This window comes from Oncorhynchus kisutch, linkage group LG17, assembly GCF_002021735.2.
Source record: "Oncorhynchus kisutch isolate 150728-3 linkage group LG17, Okis_V2, whole genome shotgun sequence".
In the NCBI taxonomy this organism is placed as follows: Eukaryota; Metazoa; Chordata; class Actinopteri; order Salmoniformes; family Salmonidae; genus Oncorhynchus; species Oncorhynchus kisutch.
This window is the reverse complement of record NC_034190.2, coordinates 17,578,890-17,600,571: the sequence shown is the minus strand read 5'-3', so window position 1 is coordinate 17,600,571 and position 21,682 is coordinate 17,578,890. Positions and strand designations below refer to the sequence as shown.

Here is a 21,682-nt window from a genome sequence, read left to right as displayed (position 1 = left end):
CCGCTCCCGAGTACAGGTGTAATCGGTGTAATGCTCATTCCTTCGACGATAAACGCGAATCCGACCATCTCCCCTGGTGAGATAAAACCGCAACTCATCAGTGAAGAGCACTTTTTGCCAGTCCTGTCTGGTCCAGCAACTGTGGGTTTGTGTCCATAGGCGACGTTGTTGCCGGTGATGTCTGCTGAGGACCGGACTTACAACAGGCCTACAAGCCCTCAGTCCAACCTCTCTCAGCTTATTGCGGACAGTCTGAGCACTGATGGAGGGGTTGTGGTTTCCTGGTGTATCTCGAGCATTTGTTGCCATCCTGTACCTGTCACGCAGGTGTGATGTTCGGATATACCGAACCTGTGCAGGTGTTGTTACACGTGGTCTGCCACTGCGAGGACGGTCACCTGTCCGTTCTGTCTCCCTGTAGCGCTGTCTTAGGCATCTCACAGTATGGACATTGCAATTTATGTCCCTGGCCACATCTGCAGTTCTCATGCCTCCTTGCAGCATGCCTAAGGCACTTTCACGCAGATGAGCAGGGACCCTGGGCATCTTTCTTTTGGTGTTTTTCAGAGTCAGTAGAAAGGCCTCTTTGGTGTCCTAAGTTTTCATAACTGTGACCTTAATTGCCTACTGTCTGTAAACTGTTAGTGTCTTAACGACCCTTTCCACAGGTGCATGTTCATTAATTGTTTATAGTTCATTGAACAAGCATGGGAAACAGTGTTTAAACCCTTTACAATTACGCTATGTGAAGTTATTTGTATTTTTACAAATGATCTTTGAATGACGGTTCTGAAAATGGGACATTTCTTTTTTTGCTGAGTTTAGTTGTTGCTCAACTGGGATTGATTGTGTTAAAAGCTGTATGGGGAAGGATAAGAAACTGATGCGAGAAAATAAATTAAATGAAAACAATTATTAAGTTGCCTGTGTTTGGTCTCTGGTAGGTCTTTAGGTTGAACACTTCTATGTGGAATCCTATCTACTGTACGTTTATCCCACCTCTCAAGACTTATCCCACCTTTCAAGAACAACCTGGAATCCACACTGAATATCCACACAAGCTTCTCTATTGGAGCAGGTCCATATTAAATTGGTAGAATTAAATTGCGTGATAAGAGAAACTGAGTGATCGGAGTTTGTTGTAAAATCAGAATGACAAATCAAATGACATTTTCTACACCTCTGTTAGAAGAACTATGACTTCAAGGGTTTGCTTAGTAATTGAGATACTTTCTGAAACCTTAGCCAACATATCACTATTTAGGTATAAAACATGATCAGGAGAACCACAACCTTGCAATGAAATATACGCCATAAGGGAACATTTGTTTTAGCATCCTTTGGTGCGGCTGTGACTTATAGGATAAAAACAAACAATGTAGTAATTCATAGATTATTTGATTTACAATAAGGGAAGACAGTTACATTGTTCAAATCTCATTATTTTTCCGGGGATGCATGCCCCCGGACCCCCATCAGGGTTTCCAAAACAAATCACTGTCTGGTTTGGGTCTGCCCACACTCCAAGGGCATGCTGCAATGCATTGTCCTATCACGAATATCACTGAAGGTGGCTCCCCTTCCCGTTCGGGTGGCGCTCGGTGGTCGTCGTCGCCGGTCTACTAGCTGCCACCGATCCCTTTTTCCCCTTTTCGTTTGGTTTTGTCTAATTAGTTTCACCTGTTCCTTGTTGGGTTTTTTGGGTTGGGGTTATTTAAGTTTGGTTAGCCCGCCTGTGTTTGTGCGGGCTTGTTACTGTTATGTAAAGAGGTGTTCTTTATTATTGTGGGTTTTCCACTGTCCGGTGAGATACCAGTGTGTACTTGGGTGGAGTGTATTGCGCCACACCCAGTCACTCTTTGAGCGTTACATGTCCGGTCTGCAGGGAGGGACATCGGCTGCCATCTGCCATCCACCGAGGTCCTGCATGACTCCAGAGCAAGGAAGTGTGCAGAAAAAATTATCGCCAAATCCTACCCCAATCACTCCGTTTTACAAAAACTCTCCTGTGGCATGCGGTTCAGGTAAATCATAGCCAAAACCATCCACCAACTGAACAGTTTCTTTCCCTGTGCTGTGGCCCTCACCTAGCAGCCATCTAGCCAATAGAGACTAAAGGACCATGCACTCTATGCTGCACACCACGTCAAGACATTTGAACTGTACAAAAAAATCATTGCACTATCCTGCATTTGCACTCTGATCATCTCTCAGCATTTAGTTATACACTGAGTAAACCAAACATTAGGAACACCTTCCTAATATTGAATTGCACCCCTGTCCTTTTGCCCTCAGAACAGCCTCAATTCGTCGGGCATGGACTCGACAAGGTGTGTCAAGTTGGCTGGATGTCCTTTAGGTGGTGGACCATTCTTGATACCAGTGGCAGTCGGTGACGTTTAAGATAAAAACAATTATGAACATGGCCTTATTTTTTTTACAGCATATTGGATGACTGTCATTTATATTCCATACACTCAGCTGGGGTTGCTACAACCTAGCCTATGAATGAAAATGTACAGCGTAGGTGCACAGGTCGAGATAATTTTGTAATCAAGGTGACAGACAGACAGAGAGTGACACATTCAATACCGCCATGAACACACTTGCCTGCATCTAGCTGATCTAGGGTGCAATCATTAGTCCAACAGTTGCAAACGAGAGTTTCTTTTGGACAAATTCAGGTATGTTTATCCCCGTTTCGATCAGCTTGCTTTCGTTTAAGAAATGTTTTTCAACAGAATCAGTGGAATGAATATACCCCTGATCGCATGCAAACACGGTTCACTTTCATAGCAGCCACATACAAACAACAGCATGAACATTTTGCTTGTTTTATTATTACTTGTCGCATCTACGCGCTGTCCTTTTCTCACCTTTTCCCTTCGCTTATGGACTTCAGTGCACAACACATGAGCTCTCTGTGGCCAAGCAAAAAAACATTTCCCAGCCAAACCTTCATATCATTACTGCTAACCGCTACACACAGCTTACATTGTAAGCTAGTTGTCAATTTGTTGAGGTAATCTGAAGACATTTCACCCCGAATGTTATTCTTTGTGATCCAAACACCTTAAACTGAGATTCGTCTGTCCAAAACACTTGTTCAGTGTCTGTGTTCTTTTGCCCAACTTAATCTTTATTTTTATTGGCCAGTTTGAGATATGCCTTTTTTTTCTTCCAACTCTGCCTAGAAGGCCAGCATCTTCACTGTTGATGTTGAGACTGGTGTTTTGCGGGTACAATTTAATGAAGCTGCCAGTAGAGGACTTGTGAGGCGTCTGTTTCTCAAATTAGACACTCTAATGTACTTGTCCTCTTGCTCAGTTGTGCACCGAGGCCTCCCACTCCTCTTTATATTCTGGTTAGAGACAGTTTGCCCTGTTCTGTGAAGGAGTAGTACATAGCGTTATATGAAATCTTCAGTTTCTTGGCAATTTCTCGCATGGAATAGTCTTCATTTCTCAGAACAAGAATAGACTGACGAGTTTCAGAAGAAAGTTCTTTGTTTCTGGACATTTTGAGGCTGTAATCAACCCCACCAATGCTAATGCTCCAGATACTCAACTAGTCTAAAGAAGGCCAGTTTTATTACTTCTTTAATTAGAACAACCGTTTTCAGCTGTGCTAACATAATTGCAAAATGGTTTTCTAATGATCAATTAGCCTTTTAAAATTATAAACTTGGAATAGCTAACAGAACATGTGTTTCCAGCTACAATAGTCATTTACAACATTAACTATGTCTACACTGTATTTCTGATCAGTTTGATGTTATTTTAATGGACAAAAAATGTATTTTTCTTTCAAAAACAAGGACATTTCCTAGTGACCCCAAACTTTTGAACAGTAGTGTAGGTACTAGAACTAACGCGTTAGTAAACCTGCTACAATCATGCAGTAATGTCTACGGAAGGGGGTGAGAACCATGAGCCTTCTAGGTTTTGTATTGAAGTCAATGTACCCAGAGGAGGATGAAACTATCTGTCCTCCGGCTACAACATTGTGCTACCCTACAGAGTGCTGTTGAGGCTTCTGTAGACCTTCATTTCAAAACAGTGTGTTTCATTCAATTATTTGGTGACGTTAATATATTTAGTATAGTTTTATCTAAAAGGCAACAAAAAAAATGTAAGTTTCACAATTTTATTTTTTATAATTCACTGGGTAGGATGGTCCTCCCCTTCCTCCACTGAGGAGCCTCCACTGTTTCTCAACTATTTTAATTACCTCTGCATAGGAGTATCGATTGGCCTCTAACTTTTGACACCTCCATCCCCTTCACCCTTACAGGGCACTCCAGGAATTTGGGATTATGATCCCCACCACAATTGCAACACTGTCATCCTTTTACTACACACCGTTCTTCAGTATACTCTGTCTGTTTGCACACACTTGAAACATGGCCAAATCCCTAAAAATGTTTACACTGCAGTGGTTTGGAGACGAAAGCTCGTACAGCATATTGTACATAACCAAGCTTCACATGCGTTGATAGGTGCTCTTTATAAAAAAAAAAACAGGACCGACAAACTGTACATAAGTGGTTACAGAAGACGGAAATGCAAAAGGTTTCCCACTTTTCCTGAATTCAACCTGCTGTAGTTCTACTTGGTGCCAAAAATTAGCAAAATAACAGCATTACAAGAACCAGAGCCCTGCCTAACCTAAGTACAGGGGTCCCTAATGTAAACTGGATATCTTTCCTCCATTGGAAAAGCCTATAAGATTGTCCCACTTTAGCTACTCCATGCTGTCCTACTTTAGCTAGCTATGGTTGGTAAAGCGGGACAACTGACTGAATTACAAAATTGTAACATAATATTGGCAACTTGTTTATTTATTTTGATGAACCAGTACATAGAAGCACACATTTACATCACAATTTTGCACAATGCCTGGCGGTGTGAGCTCCCTGTTTGAAGCTTGCTCTTCCCCCCTCTATGATGTCACACCAATTAAATTATTTTGATCATGTGGTTTCTCTGCAAGGGCTTATGCTGCGTTCAAAACAACTGGGTACTCGTGGGGGGAGAAACGAGCTCCTATTGGGAAAAAAATCGATTTGAACATTCATCCAACTCGAAATTTCAACGCGGAAAATGGGACTATTTTTTAGAGCTTTGATTATCAGACCTGAAGATCACCGAGGTCATGATTTGACCTCGTATTTCCGAGTTCCCAGTTGTATTTGAATGCGGCATCAGTAACAATAGTTTCGATATGTATTTGTCAGACAATGAAATAAACTCTTCAGGATTAAACTGTCCCCAGTTGATATAATGGCCCACTTTTTTATAATGCACCCTATATCAACTGTATATTTGTATATCAACTGCTCATTCTATTAAAGTTTTATGCTCACTCTACCAATTTTTGCATAATGTATGCAAACTCCTTTGTCTGTCTTCTGTATCTAAATGTTGTCTATCACTAGCAGCACCATATTACCACAAAGTAAAATTCGGAGTATGTGCAAATGTAGCCTACTTGGCGAATTAAGTTAATTCTGAATTCTGATCATTTCACCACTTCGTATATATTCTTCAAAGGCTAAGGGGGTAGCTAAGCCTATGCCATTAATTCTCATTACTGGGAATCTTACAGAATGTGTATTTAAAGTCCCTTGTTTGGGACTGGATTCAACGATTTCTTTGGAAACATCCAGAGTACGAAGTTAAGTTAACAGTTACCCTAGCGGCACCCGTAGAAAAAGGCAGAGGGTTTTTTTGGCGCTCGCGCAGCAGCAACATTCTGCACCACACGCGGGTGAGAAGAGAACGAAGTTGGTTGCTCGCTTTCCGTCGTTCATTCTACATCAGCTTTTTATTGATTTGCAAGGTGAGTCCCTCAAGATCCAACTTCGAATTATTATGCAAGGTGTAGTGTAGACTGATAATTGATGTTATGCATATTTGTGTCTAGCCACGGTAGCCAATTTAGTTACTAACGTTACAGCTTTACTAGCTAATGTTACCAAAGCTACGCTGACAAAGGGATATCATTGCGCTAGCTAGTTAACTAGCACGCTTAACTATAACTTCGCTTGATAGTCAGCTAGCTGCCCTTTAATCAAAGGAATATCTGATTCTCACAGTCTAATCAAATAACAAGTGCTAATGGGATACTCAATTTGCAGCTTTTGGGCCTTGCAATCACAATTTGACCGGCCATTGTGCCAACCTTAATATCTGGTAGCTAGCTAAGCCGTGGAAGTTTGCTAACTAAGATGGCAAATTCTAGTTTGCTAGCAAACTAACACACCATGTATAGTTAACTAACGGTAACACAGTTTAGTTGTGTTCAATTGAGTAGTTCGTTTTGAGGAACTATTTCGCTTGTATGTACAATTGGAAGCATTGGACCAGCCCCTAGGCCTGGAAAAAATAGGTTCTAGATGGGGGGGGGGGGGACGAGGGGGCCTAGCGAAATCAGTAACTAAACGTTTAGTTACATCTACAGAATCTAACGTTGGCTAGAAGCCAATATAGCTAACAGTAACGTTACAGAAAATAAAATGACAACCTATGCGCCCGTTTAATTTAGCTAAAAAAGTTATTTTGTTAGCATTGTCTGTGAGGATAGGCATGATTGATGAAGAGTGAAACGCACGAGTTCCGTACAGCCTAGGCAGCCTATAGTGGGCGCTGGATCTGCCCTATATGGTGGCTGAAATGATTTTATTAAGACTGTACACATTTTCACGTCTTTTTCCGACGGCTCAGTCTACATGTAGGCCGTCATTGTAAGTAAGAATTTGTTCTTAACTGACATGCCTGGTTAAATAAAAAAAACATATTTTTGGGGTATAGACCAAAAACTCATCCATTTCCCCCCATAGGAATGACCAATGAACCAGGGGTAGAAAATGCTAACTTACTGCTGGTTTTTAGGACTACAAGCTTGTGATCTCTATGGTGTGGTTGTATACTGGGCCAAAAAATATGTATGCACGTAGACTGCTGATTGACCAGCTCATCCTCCTCAGGAGGATGTCAACCCCTATAAGGGAATGGCACGTTGGGTGTCAAAGTATCACTTGAAAAACAATCTGATATTAATATTGTATTGCTAGTCTGTGTAAGCATTGTCATGTTATTAAAACCCAAATTCGTCTCTTTAAAAAGATGAAAACCTCCTCCCCTCTTGTTTCGCAGCCTAACATGGGTAAAAAGCAGAATGGCAAGGGGAAGAAGGAGGTATTGGAGGCAGAGCCGCCAGAGGAGTATGTTGTGGAGAAGGTGATGGACCAACGCATTGTCAACGGGAAGGTGGAATTCTTCCTCAAGTGGAAGGGATTTACAGAGTGAGTGCACACTTATCCTGGAGAACCTAGCTAGTTGAAATCTGCATTTGAATTGAATTTCAAAGACTGACATTTTAGTTACAGATATACCTCTTGTGAAATGTCTTAATTTGCTGCATTTCTAGAGCCATGTTTTACTCAACAGTATGCTGATAGTCTTTTGAAATACACAGGAGAAGAAAAGCCCACCGACTTCTGTATCTTTCCTTTCAGAGCGGATAACACTTGGGAGCCAGAGGATAACCTGGATTGTCCAGAGCTGATCTCTGCTTTCTTGGAAGCACAGAAGACCGTGGTGGAGAATCCTGACTCTAACAAGAGGAAGTCTTCAACAGATGAGCCAGAGACAGAGGGAAACAAAGCCAAGAAGAAGAAGGATGTGGTGAGTGTACGAATTAACCTGGAGTTTTGTTTCAAATCAGTGTTGTAGGATTTTGTTTTTGTAGTCCTTTTTTGTGTATAGGCTAGTATGCAAGTGCAATAGTTATTTGATCAGTTTGTTGTGGTTTCCAGACTGGTTGCATGGGAGCTGTATTGACTGTACTGTGTGTTTCAGAGTGACAAGCCGCGGGGCTTTGCCAGGAGCCTGGATCCAGAGAGGATAATTGGTGCTACAGACAGCAGTGGAGAACTTATGTTCTTGATGAAGTGGTGAGTCTCAAATTGTGAAATTAACTCGTCACCTGTGCTGTTGCTCTCATATCACCCCTTTTCAGGGTTGCACAGCCCAAGAGCCATTCCTCATAATTTATCTCCCCTGGTATGTTGTTCGCCTCCTAAAATGACTGTACGTGTGCCTTCGTAACCGCCACATTTTAGTTTTCTAGATGTGCACCTGAACTTTATTATCCTGAACAGTGCTACTTGCTAAATAGTTGAGTCTTATTATTCTATTCAATAGCTACTATTAACCACCAACCACTGTCCCGCCACTCTACAGGAAAGACTCCGATGAGGCGGACCTGGTCCCGGCCCGCGAGGCCAACACCCGCTGCCCTCAGGTGGTCATCTCCTTCTACGAGGAGAGGCTGACCTGGCACTCCTGTCCCGAGGACGAGGCCCAATAGCACCCCTTCCTCAACCAACTGACGTCCCTTGTGGCTCCCCCAGACCTTCGATCCCGTCCCTGTTCCTGCCTCTCAGGACTGTTCATGTCTCCACTTTTTTGTTGTCATTTACAGCATGTTTAGCCATAGTATTAGTGCAGAGCAGTCAGGTGAAAGTCTGTGCTTTTGTACATGTTTTTAGTGATAGGATGATATTTACTGGGAATAAGACCGGTGAGGAGAAATGGATGGGTGATTTGTCGCTTTTTAATGAACCTATTCCTCATCCAGTACTGGTAGGGACTGGTTCCTCAACTGATATGTAGTTACTGTTGGAAATGTACATCTTGTATAATCCATGTAGTTTGACATCTCCCTCACATTCACCTAGTTTCTTTTTCCATCTCCCCCATGTTGCATACTTGAATCCCTTGAACAGTATGTCTTTTGCTGTATATTCACTTTGTAAATATTTTTTCAAAAAGCTGTTCAATAAAGGTTTATATGCTTCATTTTACCACCCCCTCTGCCTGTGCTAAGGTTTGTTACATAGCGCTGACAACACTGGTTGTAACTTATGCACCCTGACTTCAACCAATTGTAACCATAGACTCTGCCAGATTCATTGTTTGACCTACTGACTCAACATGTGCACGGTGAAATTATACCCAGTAGTAGTAGCTGCTGATTTTGAAAATTGATCACATGTTTACTGTTGTGTATTTCCAATGGGAACACAGTCTGAAAAGCAATATTACAGAAGACAAAGTATGGCTTAGAGGTGGATTGACTGTTGGCTTACTTTGACATGACCCATACACACTGGACTCTACAGCGGAATGTGAAGCTGTTCTATTTGAAATACATGCAGCTTGCTCCATTTGGGATAACCAACATTTTAAATCCCATTCCTTAGCTTGGCCAAAGTTCTCATACTGGTGCAGCTTTTTTATTTAAGCATCTGAACTTGACACCCAACTTTGTTTCCAGATAGAACTGTCTCAAAGCCAGAGTTAAATGAGGCAGATTTCTCACTGCTCATCAGTTACACTGGTGATGGTGTTATGATTGACTATTTAGAATCATGCTTTGAACCTCATTCTTTGACCTATGAATATTAAAATAAAAATGTAAACATGGGCCCGCTGTAACTCTTGGTTCTTATTGGATGTTTAGCAGGCTCCTCGTAAATATGCGTAATACAATGCATTGGAGTAATTGAACATTATAGAATACACTGACTTGGAAGTTGGCCTCTTCGGGAAGTGACAGTCGCAGGTTCCCAAAGCCAAATTAGGGAATGTCCTGCACGATAGAATCCCACAGATTTGACTTTAGACCTCAATGATACAATTCAGAAAGCTTCCGAAGCAACATCAACACTGGGGCTTCCTTCATGCAACTTTTTTTTTTTCTCCAAAATGACAGACCCCACCGATGTCACTGCCTGAGGTGATGAGGACATTTCAGGTGTCACAGTTTGTCATATCAGGGTATAGAGACTTAGTATACACCTCAGGAGACACTAAACAGGATCACGGTGTTCACCAGCTAACTTGCATAAATATTTAGTAGAAAGAAGCTTAAAATAGGCATGGTCTAATTAATTTAAATGAAGAAAAAATATCTAAGTTTAGCTTTTTAAATGGACCACAAAATCAATAATTATTCCTGGTTGCTTATCAAAGTTAGCTAGCTAACTCATTGATTCTGCTTTGTAGAAAACCCCTCTGTCCCTGTGTGTGTTCAGCATATTTGCTGTGTGACACTGCTCTTTGATCATTACTCTTACCTAAGGGGTCATAGGTCAGTCATACTCAAGACAATTTATCACTCAGCGGGACAACGCCCACTGGGCACACACTAGTTGAATCAACGTTCTTTCCATGCCATTTCAATGAAATTATGTTGAATTGTCTGTGCCCAGTGGGAAATATATAACAGAGAAAGTTCCTCATATCTTACCCCATTCAACTGGTTGTGGAATCTCACAGGTTGCATTCTAAATGGCACACCATTCCCTACATAGAGTACTACTTTTAGAATAGGGTTCCATTTGGGATGCAACACAGTCACACTGTCAATGGGACCTTGGTGACAGAGAGGCTGTTGGAAGAGTGACCGGCAAAGAAAGGAATGGAAGGGTAGATGGAGAATCGGATTTGTGATCAACTATGGTCACAAAGAGAAGGCGAGACAAAGTGACAGAGCAAGCAAGAGAAAAAGTTTCCACACATTTTCCACTATTTAAGCCTTTCATTCAGAATGTTGGAGCTTCTGATTGCATCTCAACCTTTATCAGGTGTTAATCTCACAGGGAAGTAACAACCACACAAGACTTGTGTTGAGACATAACACATACACATCGTAGAACATGTAAACAGATTGTGTTGGGTAGGTTCTAGGTACAGCCCATTGTACCTTATCTATCAGTTCTCTCACACTGCACTCTGATCAGTTTATGAAGAAAACCATTGATTCCTACTCACTGGGGACTGTCAGATGATCAAAGATCAGCTGATTGAGAGACTGAAGGTCATTGAAGGCATGTTGAGACAATAACTCAATAGGAACGCTTTATCAATGGGATTCCTGGAATCTCTCCTAGTCTAGATTCTCAAGCCTTCTATTCCATTCTGTCATGAGACCGAAGCGTATTCTATCCAACAGTATTGTTTCCCTACCAATCTCAGGGTGGACACTAACCACAAGACCACAGAGTTAGACAGATATGGATATGCCATTTAGCAGACACTTTTAAACAAAGTGACTTACAAATACATTGAGTACATACATTGTAGTATGTGTGACCCCAGCAGGAATCAAACCCATTATACTGGCATTGCTAGCGCCACTATTTTAGCAGCTGAGCTACACAGGACCACATGACAAATGTAGATGTCAATAAACTGTAAATCTGTGTGTGTGTAATAGATTGTATATTATCTATATGTGTGTGTAATAGATTGTATATTATCTATGTGAGTGTGTAATATATTGTATATTATCTATGTGACTAATCTATATGTGTGTGTAATATATTGTATGTTATCTACAGTGCCTTCGGAAAGTATTCAGACCCCTGGATTTTTCCAAATTTTGTTACGTTACAGCCTTATTCTAAAATGTATTTAAAAAATATATAAATAATCCTCAGCAATCACAGACAATACCCCATAATGACAAAGTGAGAAAAAAAAGTTTATACATTTGTGCAAATGTATTAAAAATTAAAAATAAACTTATTTACATAAGTATTCAGACCCTTTGCTATGAGACTCAAAATTGAGCTCAGGTGCATCCTGTTCCTATTGATCATCCATGAGACGTTTCTACAACTTGATTGGAGTCCATCTGTGGTAAATTCAATTGATTGGGCATTATTTGGAAAGGCACACACCTGTACCACAGTTGACAGTGCATGTCAGAGCAAAAACCAAGCCATGAGGTCGAAGGAATTGTCCGTAGAGCTCAGAGACAGGATTGTGTTGATACACAGATCTGGGGAAGGGTACCAAACAAATTCTGCAGCAGTTAAGGTCCCCAAGAACACAGTGGCCTCCATCATTCTTCAATAGAAGAAGTTTGAAACCACTAAGACTCTTCCTAGAGCTGGCCGACCGGCCAAACTGAGCATTAAGGGGAGAAAGGCCTTGGTCAGGGAGGTGACCAAGAACCCAATGGTCTCTCTGACAGAGCTCTAGAGTTCCTCTGTGGAGATGGGAGAACATTTCAGAATGACAACCATCTCTGCAGCACTCCACTAGTCAGGATCGAGACAAAGATGAATGGAATAAAGTAGAGAGAGATCCTTGACCTGCTCCAGAGCTCTAAGGACCTCAGACTGGGGTGAAGGTTCACCTTCCAACAGGACAACAACTGTAAGCACACAGCAAAGACAACGCAGGAGTGGCTTCGGGACAAGTCTCTGAATGTCCTTGAGTGGCCCAGCCAGAGCCCGGACTTGAACCCGATCGAACATCTCTGGAGAGACCTAAAAATAGCTGTGCAGTGACGCTCCTCATCCAATCTGACAGAGCTTGAGAGCATCTGCAAAGAAGAATGGGAGAAACTCCCCAAATGCAGGTGTGCCAAGCTTGTAGCGACATACCCAAGAAGACTCGAGGCTGTAAATCGCTGCCAAAGGTGCTTAAGCAAAGCACTGAGTAAAGGGTCTGAATAATTACGTAAATTGTGGGGTATTGTGTCATGAGGGGAAAAAAACTATTGAATCAATTTTAGAATAAGGCTGTAACGTAACAAAATGTGTAAAAAGTCAAGGGGTCTGGATACTTTCCGAATGCACTGTATACCAACGAATTGGCGAGGGCACTAGAACAGTCTGCAGTATCCGGCCTCACCCTATTACAATCTGAAGTCAAATGTCTACTGTTTGCTGATGATCTGGTGATTCTATCCCCAACCCAGGAGGGCCTACAGCAGAATCTAGATCTTCTACACAGATTCTGTCAGACTTGGGCCCTGACAGTGAATCTCAATAAGACACAAATAATGGTGTCCCAAAAAAGGTCCAGTTGCCAGGACCACAAATAGAAATTCCGTCTAGACACTGTTACCCTAGAGGACACAAAAAACTACACATACCTCGGCCTAAACATCAGCCCCACAGGTCACTTCCACAAAGCTGTGAACCATCTGAGAGACAAGGCAAGAAGGGCCTTCTAAAGGAACATAAAATTTGACATACCAATTAGGATCTGGCTAATTGCCCTTTATGGTTTTGAGGTCTGGGGTCCGCCCGCCATCCAATATTTCACAAAATGGGACAAACACCAAATTGAAACTGCATGTAGAATTCTGCAAAAATATCCTTTGTGTACAACGTAAAACAATAAATGCATGCAGAGCAGAATTAGGCCGATACCTGCTAATGATCCAAATTTTGAAAAGAGACGTTCAATTGTACAACCACCTAAAAGGAAGCGATTCCCATACCTTCCATAAAAAGCCATCACCTACAGATAGATGAAGAAGGAGAAGAGTCCCCTAAGCAAGATGATCCTGGAGCTCTGTTTACAAACACACAAACAGACCCCACAGAGCCCCAGGACAGCAACACAATTAGACCCAACCAAATCAAGAGAAAATAAAAATATATTTATTTCCAATGTGTCAAGTAATTAACAAAAACACTGAGCAAACTAGAATGCTATTTGGCACTAAACAGAGAGAACACAGTGGCAGACCTGGCTCTCAAGAGAAGACATGCTCGAGGTGGAAACTGACATGCAATTCCTAATCTCCTGCCAAATGTATGACCATATTCGACACAGATTTCCCTCAGCTTACACAGACCCACAAAGAATTGAAAACAAATCCAATTTTGATAAACTCCCTTGTCTATTGGGTGAAATACCGCAGTGTGCCATCACAGCAGCAATATCTGTTAATTGTTGCCACAAGAAAAGGGCAACCGGTGAAGAACAAACACCATTGTAAATACAACCCATGTTTATTTATTTTCCCTTTCGTACTTTAACTATTTGCACATCACTACAACACTGTATGTAGTAGCCATAATGTGGCATTTGAAATGTCGCTATTCCTTTGGAACCTTTGTGAGTGTAATGTCAACAGTTCATTTTTTGCTTATATATATATATATATATATATATATATATATATATATATATATATATATATATTTCACTTGCTTTGGTAATGTAATCATGTGTTTCCCATGCCAATAAAGCTCTTTGAATTGAATTAATAGAGAGAGCTTAAAACAAACACACTGGGTATAGGTGACTGTACTAGACAGTGTGGATGGGTACATACTTTAAATGTTTTCATGCCATGGCAACATGAGTAGATATTAAATTGAGGCAGAGAAACAAGTAATAGCACACTGTCTCACTCAATTCAATATACCAAATGCACTCTATTACAAAAACAACGTTTAACTTATCCCTGAAAGAACTATCTGAAAATCAATTGCGAGATGGCCAAATAACTTTTTACTCCCAAGACATATTGCATAGACCTATGGACCTTTTTTTCCAAAAGCATTCCATATGGACACTTTTGTTAACGTCAACAAGTTATCAGTTATCTCTACGTCCACAACATACTTTCTACATGTTACGAGAGACAGATGATTATTTAGGATAGGCAAGTGCATTATGTCTGGGCTATACGTAGAATGTTGATGTTGCAGCATCACAATGGCATCCAGGCTTCCAGGTTGCAGCTTGGGGTCAGACAGTCCTATGTTCAATCAGGCCAATATAGTTTAGTTAGCTAGTGGCCCATGTTTTTCTAGAGGACCCCACACTTGCCAATTTTTCCTTAAGACCACCATTATTAGACAAATATGAATAATTCTGAGAATTTATCAGCACTGTTTGTTAGCTAGTTAGCCAGACAGTTTTAGAGGAATGATTCCTGCAATTGACTGTAAAATTAACTGCCAATTTGCCAATATTCCATTTAAGCAATACAGTCAATCCACAGCCATTCACTGGCTCAAATCAGTTAATGATAAGACTTAAACAAGTTGTAAATGCAACCAGTGCTGCTATTGTATCATATAATAGCACATATAATAGCACTCTCACAAGATTATGACTCCACTGCCATTGATTTTAATTAGTCTGGTTTGGATTTCTCCCTGACCAATATGGCTGCCGTTTCAATCATTCTGGAACTTTGAGAGTGAATGACACAAAAGGAACCAACACTTTTCACTCCATTTTTCCTGTTGTGCAATGCTATACATCACAGTGTGTTTAGATTTAAGCGCACATACTGGTGCACTTATGCTGCGTTCAAAACAACTGGGAATTCGGAAAAACGAGGTCAAATCATGACGTCAGTTATCTTCCGGTCGGAGAGTCGGAGCTCCAGAAAGAGGCCAGAGTTCCCGAGTTGGAAAATCGAGTTGGATGACTGTTCAAATGGATTTTTCCCAGTCGGAATTTGTTTTGTACCCCCAAAGTTCCCAGATGTTTTGAACGCACTAACAGTTGAAGTCGGAAATTTACATACACCATGGCCAAATACAAACTCAGTTTTTCACAATTCCTGACAATCCTAGTAAAAATTCCCTGTCTTAGGTCACTTTATTTTAAGTGGTGATACTAAGAATCTGAAATGTCAGAATAATAGTAGAAAGAATGATTTATTTCAGCTTTTATTTCTTTCATCACATTCCCAGTGGGTCAGAAGTTTACACAATTAGTATTTGGTAGCATTGCCTTTACATTTAACTTGGGTCACATGTTTTGGGTAGCCTTCCACAACTTTCCCACAATAAGTTGGGTGAATTCTGGCCCATTCCTCCTGACAGAACTGATGTAACGGAGTCAGGATTGTAGGCCTCCTTGCTCGCACACACTTTTTCAGTTATGCCCACAAATTTTCTATAGGATTGAGGTCAGGGCTTTGTGATGGCCACTCCAATACCTTGACTTTGTTGTCCTTAAGCCATTTTGCCACAACTTGGGAAGTATGCTTGGGGTCATTGTCCATTTGGAAGACCCATTTGAGACCAAGATTTAACTTCCTGACTGATGCCTTGAGATGTTGCTTCAATATATCCACATACGTCTCCATCCTCATAATGCCATGTATTTGGTGAAGCGCACCAGTCCCTCCTGCAGCAAAGCACCCCCACAACATGATGCTGCCACCCCTGTGCTTCACGGCTGGGATGGTGTTCTTCGGCTTGCAAGCCTTCCCCCTTTTCCTCCAAACATAACGATGGTCATTATGCCCAAACAGTTCTATTTTTGTTTCATCAGACCAGAGGACATTTCTCCAAAAGGTACGATCTTTGTTCCCATGTGCAGTTGCAAACTGTAGTCTGGCTTTTTATGGCGGTTTTGGAGCAGTGGCTTCTTCCTTGCTGAGTGGCCTTTCAGGTTATGTTGATAAAGGACTCATTTTATTGTGGATATAGATACTTTGTACCGGTTTCTTCCAGCATCTTCACAAGGTCCTTTGCTGTTGTTCTGGGATTTATTTGCACTTTTCACACCAAAGTATTTTTATCTCTAGGAGACAGAATGCATCTCCTTCCTGAGCGGTATGACAGCTGCGTGGTCCCATGGTGTTTATACTTGCATACAATTATTTGTACAGATGAACGTGGTACCTTCAGGAATTTGGAAATTGCTCCCAAGGATGAACCAGACTTGTGGAGGTCTACAATTGTTTTTCTGAGTTCTTGGCCGTTTTCTTTTGATTTTCCCATAATGTCAAGCAAGGAAGCACTGAGTTTGAAGGTAGGCCTTGAAATACATCCACAGGTACACCTCCAATTGACTTCTAAAGCCATGACATCATTTTATGGAATTTTCTAAGCTGTTTAAAAGCACAGTCAACATGTGTATGTAAACTTCTGACCCACTGGAAATTGTGATACAGTGAACAATCGTTGGAAAAATTACTTGTGTCATGCACAAAGTAGATGTCCTTGCCAAAACTATAGTTTCTTAACAAGAAATTTGTGGAGTGGTTGAAAAACAAGTTTTAATGACCTAAGTGTATTAATGACCTAAGTGTATGTAAACTTTCTACTTCAACTGTAAGTCAGACGTTGTATATTTACGAGTTCCCATTTCGAAGTTCCCAGTTGTTTTGAACGCGGCAACAGTGTCGAGAACGAGCCGAGCACTTTCTCAAATCCAAATCATGGAATCTAGTTGATGATCCTGCTATAGGTTACCTAGAGTAAATCTAGTTATGCCCAGTGGCGATTTTAGCATGTAAATCTTGGTGGGAATAAAACATTTAAAAAAGTTGGATGCATGCCAGCAAAGCCACTGCACAACACAAAATGAAATAATACATTAATTGCACTATAACGGTGACAAACAGTGAACAAACTGTTAGGGCTTACATAAAGCTGTCCCGACAGCAGTCCCAACATATTACCACTGCTACACCTGGCTATCAGCGGAGCCTTGTCTGGCAGCGAAACCGTTCATTCGGACTAATTAACTTTTTTTTTTTTTTAAAGCTGATATGGCTGACTTGCTTAAACAAATGTAGTATCTAATGGCAATTGAGATGAACAAACTATGGCATAAGGGGACGACAAGCAGATAAGAGGCAATCCGTAATTTCGATTAAGACATTAATGAGCGAGCTAGGATGGACGTAGTCATTATAACTATTTGTTTAGCACTTTTGAAATGTACAGCGACAGAATTCAGAACATGGGCCGTTCTTACAGTATTCTCCCTGTACACCAAGGCTAACGTTACAGTAGAACAGCCAGAACTTTAGGTGAAATTAAGAGGGATAAAAATACCAAATTATTAGGGTGAGGCACATGGGCAACGAACATCTTACGACACAACATACACTTAGTATTACTTTCTTAGCTACAGTATACATGTCTCCCTGGCATATTACATCATTTCTGCAGCAGCATAGAATACATTTTTTGGGACGCACCTTGTTGTGCTGTGCTCACTTGAACAGGAATGTGGCGCGGCAGTCCTTCGTGGGCAAATTTTGTCATCAGTCTGGCATTCTCTGGATTTATGGTGCTTTCAAAACAACTGGGAGCTCGGAGAAAAACAAGGTTGAATCACGATGACGTCATTGATCTTCAGGTCATAGCTCTAGAAAGGGGACGGATTTACAATTCCAAGTTGGATGATCGTTCGAAACGTATTTTCCCAGTCGGAGCTCGTTAATTCTCCACTTCCCAGTTTCCTTGATCTCACTGAAGTCAAGTTTTCGTAGTTCAGAGTTAACAGTTGTTTTGAGTGCAGCACAAATCATGCTTCATTGACAACATGGCCAATGTTGAATGTTTATCATTTGGAAAAGAGCCCCTTAATCCCAGATTTGGGACCACACAGCTACTGTCACTGATTCCTTCCAAAACACTCATTGTTGAATTTGCGATTTCCAACTTGTTGTGTAATGTTTATGTCCAATGGCTGATGAGCACCGATACGTTTTATCTATAATTTCTCTTCATTATTTCTCTTCATATGACAAGGATTAAAAAGGATTTTCTAGTAGATTGTAGACTTGTTTCATGATGACTGCTAGCTACATTTTTTATAAGTATGATGTTGAAATGATCAGTCCAATCAAAACTACTGTACATACAATGTGATTTGACATCACTTTATCTGTGGCCAATGACCTTGAGCCTTCTTGGATGGGCACTTCTAATGTATGTATATGGCAGCACCCAATGGGCTAGAATCCCCATGAGTGACAGAGCACTAAGCCAATCATGGTGCAACGCTCCTTATTTGCTGCTGGCTTGCCCCACCACCACAGAAAGCACTGAGCTATGCAGAAAAACCTGCATTCTGGAGCTGCCTTACTCAAGAAAACAAAAAAGAGACCGTGTTTGTATGCGGCTTTATTAACTCAATGATATACACTACCGGTCAAAAGTTTTAGAACACCTAGAGTGTACAAAGCTGTCATCAAGGCAAACGGTGTGTATATGTATCCAGGTCGTAATTGTAAATGAGAACTTGTTCTCAACTTGCCCACCTGGTTAAATAAAGGTCAAATAAAATAAATAAAAAATGTGAAGATTCTCAAATCTAATATATATTTTGATTTGTTTAACACTTCTTTGGTTACTACATGATTCCATAGGTGTTGTTTCATAGTTTTGATGTCTTCACTATTATTCTACAATGTAGAAAATAGTACAAATACAGAAAAACCCTTGAATGAGTAGGTGTTCTAACACTTTTGACCGGTAGTGTATATATTTTTTACATTGTTTGCAAACTGATATGTGACACGTACTTATGCCAAAATAACATAAAAAACAGGCAAGCCTCCCCCAAAAATTGTTTTGCTAAAAATGTAGGGCTCAAAATAGGTGTCCTGAATGACGGATTATGCTTAACTACAGGAATGGATGTTAGGCCTAATGTTTCATCAGGGAGCTACAAAGATTAAGTAAACACGTCACTGCTGAAGTCGCTAAACAAATTATGTCATATTCTATTTCTGTTGTTGTTTTTTTTAGTTGAGAGATGTTTACACAAAGTAATGAGACTGGGTGTGTAAGTATGCCTCCAGGATAATATGGTAAAGTTGTCCTTGTTTATCAACAAGCCCTGAAACAAATAATTAAGTCCAAGGTCATCCAAAATCCATCAGATAAACCATTTTTAATTAAACCTGCAAAGCTGATACCAAATTAATTTAAAAAAATTGTTAGCACATTGGAAGCGAGAGACTGTTAAAGAGAGGGAGAGGGAGAGAGAGAGACTGAAAGAGAGAGAGGAAACACGATTTTGATAAACTTCCATATCTACTGGGTGAAATACCACAGTGTGCCATCACAGCAGCAAGATTTGTGACATGTTGCCACAAGAAAAGGTCAACCAGTGTAGAACAAACACCATTGTAAATACAACCCATATTTATGCTAATTTATTTTCCCCTTTGTACCTTAACCATTTGTACATCATTACAATACTGTATATACAGTCGTATGAAAAAGTTTGGGCACCCCTGACAGTTTCCATGATTTCCATTTATAAATAATTGGGTGTTGGATCAGCAATTTCATTTTGATCTATCAAATAACTGATGGACACAGTAATATTTCAGTAGTAAATCGAGGTTTATTGGATTAACAGAAAATGTGCAATATGCATCAAAACAAAATTAGACAGGTGCATAAATTTGGGCACCCCAATAGAAAAATCACATCAATATTTAGTAGAGCCTCCTTTTGCTAAAATAACAGCCTCTAGACACTTCTCATAAGCCTCTAATGAGTTTCTGGATTCTGGATGAAGGTATTTTGGACCATTCCTCCTTACAAAACATCTCCAGTTCAGTTAGGTTTGATGGTTGCCGAGCATGGACAGCCCGCTTCAAAACATCCCACAGATTCTCAATGATATTCAGGTCTGGGGACTGGGATGGCCATTCCAGAACATTGTACTTGTTCCTCTGCATAAATGCCCAGGTAGATTTTGAGCAGTGTTTTGGGTCGTTGTCTTGTTGAAATATCCAGCCCCGGCGTAACTTCAACTTTGTGACTGATTCTTCAACATTATTCCCAAGAATCTGCTGATATTGAGTGGAATCCATGCGACACTCAACTTTAACAAGATTCCCAGTACCGGCACTGGCCACACAGCCCCACAGCATGATGGAACCCCCACCAAATTTTACTGTGGGTAGCAAGTGTTTTTCTTGGAACGCTGTGTTCTTTTGCCGCCATGCATAACGTCGCTTGTTATGACCAAATAACTCAATCTTTGTTTCATCAGTCCACAGCAACTTATTCCAAAATGAAGCTGGCTTGTCCAAATGTGCGTTTGCATTCCTCAAGCGACTCTGTTTGCGGCGTGTGTGCAGGAAAGGCTTCTTCTGCGTCACTCTCCCATACAGCTTCTCCTTGTGCAAAGTGAGCTGAATTGTTGAACGATGCAGTGAAACCATCTGCAGCAAGATGATGTTGTAGGTCTTTGGAGGTGGTCTGCGGGCTGTTTTTGACCGTTCTCACCATCCTTCGCCTTTGCCTCTCCGATATTTTACTTGGCCTGCCACTTCTGGCCTTAACAAGAACTGTGCCTGTGGTCTTCCATTTCCTCACTATGTTCCTCACAGTGGACACTGACAGCTTACATCTCTGCGATAGCTTTTTGTAGCCTTCCTCTAAACCATAATGTTGAACAATCTTTGTTTTCAGGTCATTTGAGAGTTGTTTTGAGGCCCCCATGTTGCCACTCTTCAGAGGAGAGTCAAAGAGAACAACAACTTGCAATTGGCCACCTTAAATCGCTTTTCTCATGATTGGATGCACTTGTCTATGAAGTTCAAGGCTTAATGAGCTCACCAAACCAATTGTGTGTTCCAATTAATCAGTGCTAAGTAGTTACAGGTATTCAAATCATCAGAATGACAAGGGTGCCCACATTTTTGCATAGCCTATTTTTCACATCTGATTTAATTTCATACAACTTAATATTGCTACACTAAAAATCTTTGTCTGGACAATACCCCAGTACTCAGCTTTTATTGGAAAATGAATGGCAACCCACTGTGATCAGCTTCTGTGACGACAGAGTAAATTATTATGCAGCCTCAGAGGGGTGCTCAAACTTTTTCATACCGATTGTATACATAATAAGACATTTGTATGTCTTTATTATTTTGTAACTTCTGTGAGTGGAATGTTTACTGTTCATATTTATTGTTTATTTTACTTTTGTATAGTATCTACCTCACTTGCTTTGGCAATGTTAAAATATGTTTCCCATGCCAATAAAGCCCCTTGAACTGAATTGAGAGGACTGTGTGAAAGAGAGAGAGAGTGAGATGCTCACTCACATACAGCTTATGCAGCTAGTTCTAC

The 21,682-nt window shown here is 40.8% G+C and overlaps 1 protein-coding gene and 1 long non-coding RNA gene across 3 annotated transcripts in view; one reads left to right on the top strand and one right to left on the bottom strand.

The window, feature by feature from the left end:
- Positions 1 to 21,682, bottom strand: part of LOC116354330 (uncharacterized) — a 34,072-nt gene that overhangs the window by 11,875 nt on the left and 515 nt on the right. The window lies entirely within an intron of this gene.
- LOC109907267 (chromobox protein homolog 3-like) lies at positions 5,664 to 9,491 on the top strand. 2 transcript variants are annotated; one of them, XM_020505145.2, is made up of 5 exons: positions 5,664 to 5,841; positions 7,158 to 7,306; positions 7,520 to 7,688; positions 7,863 to 7,957; positions 8,247 to 9,491. In XM_020505145.2, exons 2-5 carry the CDS (start codon positions 7,164 to 7,166, stop codon positions 8,371 to 8,373), a joined length of 534 nt encoding a protein of 177 aa, XP_020360734.1. In that variant the 5' UTR covers positions 5,664 to 5,841; positions 7,158 to 7,163; the 3' UTR covers positions 8,374 to 9,491. The 2 variants fall into 2 exon arrangements, with proteins under 2 accessions (XP_020360734.1, XP_020360733.1); XM_020505144.2 differs by having other exon boundaries at positions 5,697 to 5,841; positions 7,128 to 7,306.